We start from the raw sequence: 7,079 nt of genomic DNA, 5'->3' as shown, positions 1-7,079 counted from the left end.
TTCTGTGCTCATTTTTCTTTCCCATTTTTTTCTGTGGGGCTGGGGCCCCAGAAAAGGTTGTACATAGTGGGGGAGGTGGTCAGAAGTATTTTCTCTTTGGTGAGGACATTGCTGCCAAGGTTTCAAGGTACCCCTTATGCCCTTAGAGGGTGAAGGGACTCTTCCCTCTTCTCTGGATCCCAGAAGGAATAAGCAGCATGGGCCCAGGATGGTTTGGGGGAGCAGCAGCTGATGTTTATTAGAGACCAGTACCCCTATGCCAGATCTTGGGGGCTTTGCCCCCGGAATCTTTTGCTTCAGCTTCAGTTGTCACTGTCGAACTCTGAGGATAGACCCTGCAGCAGGGGCAGGGACATGGAGTGCCCGTCGGGGTCCCTGGGGCCCCCACCCTGGGCTCCTGGTGGAGGGCTGCGGGGGCTGAAGAGCCAGTTCTCTGCCGGGGTTGGGGATAGTCACAGCTTGACTCATGGCTGGTCTTTTTCCCCCTAGCTTTTCCCTCTGGTCCTCTGTGCCATCCCAATCCCCTTCCTAGGGCCTCCTCATTCCATCTCACCCTCCCCAGGCTCCCTCATTCCATCTCTTTCACCAGAGCCCTGTGCTGAGTAATGGACTCCCCACGTACTTAATTCTCATGCCTTCTCCCCTCCTTCACTTTGTCCCTCCCATCCATCTCGTCATCATTTCCCCTAGTAGTACCTGACAGTGTCTGGGGCCCCCTCCGGAAGGGGTTTCGGCCCTTGTAGGAGAATCTGGTGGGTTTGCCCTCTGGCCCTTCCTGGGGAGGTGGCGTAGGTGGGGCTGGGACAGGTGGGGGCACATCAGCAGCTTCAGTTGTATCAGCAGGTGCTGATGTGGGGGCCAGAGGCGGCATGATGCTCAGGTTGGGTCTGACCCAGTTGGCCCCATGGGGCAATGGGTCTTTAGTCAGAGGCTTCTGTGGTCCCAGCACGCCCTTAGACTGCAGTGAAAACTTGAGGCAGGAGAAGGCAACAGGTAATGACCGAAGTAGCCGGAGGAGCTCGGGCTCACGGGCTGTAGACATCAGCCCCAGCTGCAGCCAGGAACAAGAGAAGACCTGGTAGATGACATAGATGCTGTGGGTGCTTCGGAGCCAGGGAAGAGTCTGCTGTAGGCTCACCTGCCCTGGTGGCAGCAACAGGAAGGCAACCTTCTTGCGCAGGTCACCCATATGTAGGCGGATCTTGCAGGGCTGTCCATCCAACATTCGCGTCTCTTCATAGGCTATCTCTGCTCGGCCATTTGGTGAGTATTCCCGAGTGCAGTGGGCGAAGGCACCCTCAGATCCTGCCTGCTCCAGGAGGCTTGGTAGTGGCCCCACTGGTTTCAGTGCCCTCCGGCCCTGCCGACCTGGCAAAGCCAGGCGGGTATGGGCTGGGCGGGACTGTTTTACCAGCACACCCAGTAGGTCATAGCAGGCTGCATCTGACAGGAAAGGTACTGCTACTGCATTGGGCCCAAAGTGCTCCTCGATGACCTGCAGGTGGCCAGTTTATAGGTCAGGGACTTAGGGTCGGAAGTTAACTGGTTGCCTACTTTAAATTGACCCCCAGGTTCACATTCAGTTACGTCTCTATAATGTGTTCAGATTTATGCTTTCTGCTTATCTCCCAGCTCTCCTGCAGCAAAACCTTGAATGTTTACGTGTCAAACTATCTAGGTACTGGGAAAACATAAAAGAATGAGACTTTGTCTTTGTCCTAATATAGTTTAGTCTACTGGAGAACACAAAAATGTAAACAGTCTGCTATGTAAAATATTAATGGAGAGCAAGGTGTGAAGGAGACAAGAAGTGATTGAACAGTCTTTACCTTTCATGGAAAGAGGATCAAGGAAGGTTTCTAGATGGTGATACTTGAGTTTTGAAGCAATTATCTAGGGAGGAGAATGGTCAATTCAGGCATAAGAGTCAGTCGGTGAAAAAACTTGAATTTACAAACCAAGGGGGGCACATTTAGGAACACATAATTTTATATTGCTGGTATGTATGGTATGAGGAGGGAGAGGCACACAGGAACTAGATTATGAAAGGCTTGTGTGTATATCAAGTGAATTTTGTCCTGAAGGCAGTGGGAAGCCGCTTGAAGGCCTCTGGGTAGGAGGAACAGGATCAGATAGGTGTTTCTGAAAGCTAATTTTTTTTTTTTTTTTTTTTTTTGAGTCGAGTCTCCTTCGTCGCCTAGGCTGGAGTACAGTGGTGCGATCTCGGCTCACTGAAACCTCTGCCTCCTGGGTTCAAGTGATTGTCCTGGCTCAGCCTCCCAAGTAGCTGGAACTACAGGCACCCACCACCACACCTGGTTAGTTTTTTGTATTTTTAGTAGAGATGGGGTTTCACTCTGTTGCCCAGGCTGGTTTTGAACTCCTGAGCTCAGGCAGTCCGCCTGCCTCAGCCTCCCAAAGTGTTGAGATTACAGATGTGAGCCACCGCGCCTGGCCAGAAAGCCAATTTTTAATAGGAAGGCATAAAATAAGAGTATTGCAATACTCCAGGCAAGGCATAATAAGGTCCTGAACTAAAATAGGGGGGGAAGATATTAGAGATATTTAGGTTATAGAATTAGTAGAACTTAGTCACTTAGGAGGTAGGGAAAAAAGAATCCTCGGCCGTGCACGCTGGCTCATGCCTATAATCCCAGCACTTTGGGAGGCCGAGACGGGTGGATCACCTGAGGTCAGGAGTTGGAGACCATCCTGACCAACATGGTGAAACCCTGTCTCTACTAAAAATAGAAAAATTAGCTGGGTGTGGTGGCACACGCCTGTAATCCCAGCTACTCATGATACTGAGGCAGGAGAATTGCTTGAACCTGGGAAGCGGAGGTTGCAGTGAGCCGAGATGGCACCACTGCACTCAACAGAGTCTCAAGAAAAAGAGAAAAGAATCTTTAAGGATTCTTCTTAGGTGACTGGTTACATGGGTGATGTCTTTAATCAATAGTAGATTACGCAGAAATAGATTTGGAATGTCCATTCTTATACCATATCTCTTACCTCATAGTATATACCTTCTACCCTAACTGCAAGGGGTAGTTCTTGTAGGGAATTTGAGGCCTCATCTTTATAGTGTTAGTTACGGTATACTTTCAGGGATTTTAGTTAATCGTGTGTGTGTGGTTTGTTTGTTTGTTTGTTTGTTTGTTTGTTTCGTCATGGCCTTTTTGGGGTTGGTAACCCTGGAAAGTTTATTTCATGACTAATTGGGAAACCTATAAGAGCCTCTCTAGTAATTGTACTTAAGTATGGTTTCAACCCATTCAGGATTTTGTGGCTGATGTTTCTGGTTCTCTGCTCTACTAGGGAGCAAGGGCGCACAGAATTTCCTCTTTGGGCATCTCTTATATTTGAGCCCAGTGCTTACGGTGCTGTACTCTACTCCCTACCTCCAGGACCAAATTTCGCACATCTATGCCCCTACTGATGGCATTGCCCTCTTTGTTGGCCTTCTGGTAGAATTCACCAGTGGCTCCTTAAGGCTGATCTGCTTTTTCTACAAAGCTGTTGTGGAAGTACTGCCTCCTAGCATAAGAGGAAGGTAGCTAACTATGGAGTTGCATCTGCACCTTGGATAAGCTGAGGTAGCTTGTAGACTACTGTCTTGTCACCTGGCTGAAGGAATAACTGATGTTCTTTTGTGGTCTGCATGGGACAGTTTCCCATCATTCCTTCTCCTTTGCTTCACTGGAAAACACTTCCTTTTGGGTGGGGCTCTGAGAAGGACCAGTTGCGTTTCCAGGGAGAGAGCAGAACACTGGTGGGTTGAGATTTTTGGATGCAATGCTTTGCCCCATGACCATGAAATCAGAGGCACCAAACATGACATCAGAATCTCACACTAACTGCTCCTTTGGTGTCAAGGATCCTACACGAATAAGACAAATGGGAGTGTCTCTAGAAGAGGCCCCTCTGATAGGAGTGTGACATTTAATATATCTGGTGCTTATTATCCAAGTTTCTGCTAAAAGGGTGAATCTCTGGTTTAGCTGGAGGCTCTTTATTCCCCATATGCTCTTCCTATATGCTGACAGGCATTAAGTTGCCTAATTCTAACCCTCCTTAACCTTGACAGCCCCAGTGGTTATCCTAAAATAGGAAAAATAAGGAGCTCAGTTCTTTGTTAGGGAGACTGTGTTCTTGGTAGAATCACTATTTAAGACTACTGTGTGCTCCTACTGAACTTCTGCTTCTGGGTAGAAATTATATGGACCTTAGGCCCACAAATTTAGGTTTTCCAGGGGCATCCCAGGAAAGTGATGGTGGAATATTGTTTTCCTAGATGTCTCTTGGTTGCTTCGAATTCTGAATGTGGAGCTCTTGAGCCACATTCTGTTTAGCCAAATGTTTTTACCATATGTTCAGTAAACTGTCCGTGGTTTTGGACACAGGAAACCGGGTCACTTAAAGGTGACCTAATCCTTGAATTTGCCCCGTAATGCCAGTGATTTATCCTGCATATCTCTACCCCGATTTTCCTGACAATTTTCAATTTAAATAGGATAGTGAGTTTTTCTGATACTCAGAGATGGCATAGCTTTCTAATAGTGGGAGACTCTGTTTATTTTCAATCTAATTCTGCTTGATCTAGTCCAGGACCAACCTTCTACACTGCTGAAGCCAGTTGCTCTAATACTTGGGAAGACCTTGAGCTCTCCAGTTTTTGCTTCTCTGGGAAGCTGGCCTTTGTGGTAAGCAGCTACCCTATTTGGAATGGAAGCAGCATGCCATTAAATCTTCTTTGAGTGTGGTAGGCACTGCTTTAAGATTTTTTTTTTTTAAGCCTGATAGGCTGACTTCTATGAATGTTTTAAATTCACCTTCCTTCAAATCACATAGAATCTGATTCTAAATTCTCTGATCTGAAATTTCCAGTCTGCAGCTGAAAAGTGATTTGGTAGGATTTGTTGGATATCTGCAACCCAGATACAGCTGAGATTGTCCTGCTCCTTAAAATATACAAATTTGCCTCAAAATCCAAATTTCTTATTTTGTGGAAGTTAAGGTGGAGGAGATCTGTGAAAGAGTTTCAGATAAAGTTCAGATTCTATAGGAAGCTGGTTCTATAGGAAGTCCAGGTTCTAAGACTAGCCCCTGTATCTCTTTGGCTTTATTTTTACCACTGCTTCTTTGAACTCTGCTCTAGAAGATTATTAGGAGTTCTCAAATATGAGTTGTTCTTTTTCCTCTCCTTGTTTTTACAAATACTCTACATTTAATTACTATTAAATTACTATACACTCACCACCCCCTCATGCCATGCTCATTAATTCAGGTATTTATTAAGCACTTTTTGTCAGGTTCTCCTCTCCCTCTTTGTGTGAATAACTCCTGCTTGCCTAGCTAGAATGTCACTCTTTCCAGGAAGCCTTCCTGATCTCCTGTCTCACCCCTGACTTAGCGTGTCTCCTCTTTGCTCATAATTCCCTATACATTGCTTTTCAGTGAACCTTTTTTACTGTCTTTGTAGTTGTCATTAAATGGGGCAGTTCGTGCCAATAACTTTACTGCAGTGCCTGGCACATATGGAAGCAGTGAGTAAATGTTGGTTATTATTGTTTTCAGACTTCCCACCCCTTCCTACTCACAAGCTGCTCAGACCCATGAAGGTCACACTTCGTTGCTTCCTCTTTAGCCTCCTTACTTTACCTACCTTATCCTTGATGAGAGTCCAGGTGGCATCAGCTTCATCCAGTGTCAGCAGGTTGGGGGTACCCACCAACATGGTGGGGTATGGGAGGGATTGGGCAGGGCAGTGGCTGCTGCAGGAACCCCAGGCGGCCCAGGGAGGTGAGACCTGAGGTCTTGGGCCCTAAACCACTGCATGACGTCATAGAGGTCCTGCTAGATAATTGTACCTTGGATAGGGGGAGGACAGTGACTTTCCTAGCTTCACTGCAGTCTGTAATTCTTAATCTTGAGTCACCTATCCATCCTCCTGCATTAGGGGAAGAAAATGCAGGGTCTGTTAGGGTGTGTTTGTATATGTGTATGTGTGTGTGTAGTTCTTGGTCTGAGTTCTTTAAGGAAACAGGATCAGGCCTCTCCTCCCTTCAGCAGCATCTCTGAAGCAATTTACTATCTTAGCTGCAGATGCTTCTCTGTGAGGTTGGATTGGGGTCCTAAAGGACATGGGAGAAGTACAGTTATGAGCCACCTAACAGTGTTTTGGAAAATGATATGTGACTGACAGTAGTCTGACACCATAAGAGTATAATGCCATGTTTTTACTTTACTTTTTCTATGTTTAGGTATATTTTGATACACAAATACCATTGTGTTACAATTTCTTATAGTATTCACTACAATAACATGCTGTACAGATTTGTAGCCCAAGAGCAATAGGCTATACCATAGAGCCTAGCTGTGTAGTAGGCTATACCATCTAGGTTTGTGTAAGTACACTCTATGATGTTTGCGCAATGATAAAATTGCCTAAGGATGCATTTCTCAGAACATACCCTGTTGTTAAGCAATGCATGACTATATAGATCAGGGCTTATACTGAGAACCAAGCAGTGGTTCCCAGCCTTGGCTGCACTTTGGAATTGCCTGGGAGCTTAAAAATTACTGTTGCCTGGATCAATTACTGGTGCCAGAGATTCTGATTTAATTGATCTGGGGTGTGCCTGGGCATCACAATTTCTAAAAGCTCTTCAGGCAATTTTAATGCATAACTTACGTTGAAAACCATTATTAATGGGTGGGTTACAATTGCAATGAAAACCAGGTGTGTGTAGGAGGTTGCTGTGCTAAGCAGTGTGACAATGTGGAGGGTAAGAATATAATTGGGATAATGTTGCCTTAGTAACGAGAGAATTTTCAGGAAGCCAGAATTACCCAGGTAAATTTGAGAAAAAATTTCTTCATGCTCCACTCCCTGTCCTAGTCTGATTTGTGCCTAGTAGCTAGATAAGAGCTGGAATATTAGCTATGTGTTATCTCCTTTGCATCTTTGTCCAGAGATCTCAACTGTGTTTTGCTAAAGAAGAACCATTCTAGAGAGCCTTTCCTGTAGTTAACTTTTCTACTCCGTACCTTATCTGTTCAAGGAGTCCTTTCTCTGA

General features: G+C 45.7%; 1 protein-coding gene across 2 annotated transcripts; it reads right to left on the bottom strand.

The window, feature by feature from the left end:
* Positions 1 to 212: 212 nt before the first annotated feature.
* C9H11orf42 (chromosome 9 C11orf42 homolog) lies at positions 213 to 5,802 on the bottom strand. Of its 2 annotated transcripts, none has more exons than XM_004050578.5 (3): positions 5,666 to 5,802; positions 697 to 1,495; positions 213 to 433 (listed from the first exon to the last, which is right to left on the bottom strand). In XM_004050578.5, exons 1-3 carry the CDS (start codon positions 5,735 to 5,737, stop codon positions 303 to 305), a joined length of 1,002 nt encoding a protein of 333 aa, XP_004050626.5. In that variant the 5' UTR covers positions 5,738 to 5,802; the 3' UTR covers positions 213 to 302. The 2 variants fall into 2 exon arrangements, 1 of the variants encoding a protein (XP_004050626.5); XR_008669548.1 differs by lacking the exon at positions 213 to 433 and adding an exon at positions 1,830 to 1,893 and having other exon boundaries at positions 1,381 to 1,495; positions 5,666 to 5,789.
* Between the last annotated feature and the right edge of the window lie 1,277 nt (positions 5,803 to 7,079).

Source organism: Gorilla gorilla, chromosome 9 (assembly GCF_029281585.2).
Source record: "Gorilla gorilla gorilla isolate KB3781 chromosome 9, NHGRI_mGorGor1-v2.1_pri, whole genome shotgun sequence".
Taxonomy (NCBI): Eukaryota; Metazoa; Chordata; class Mammalia; order Primates; family Hominidae; genus Gorilla; species Gorilla gorilla.
This window is presented reverse-complemented; position numbering and strand designations above follow the sequence as displayed.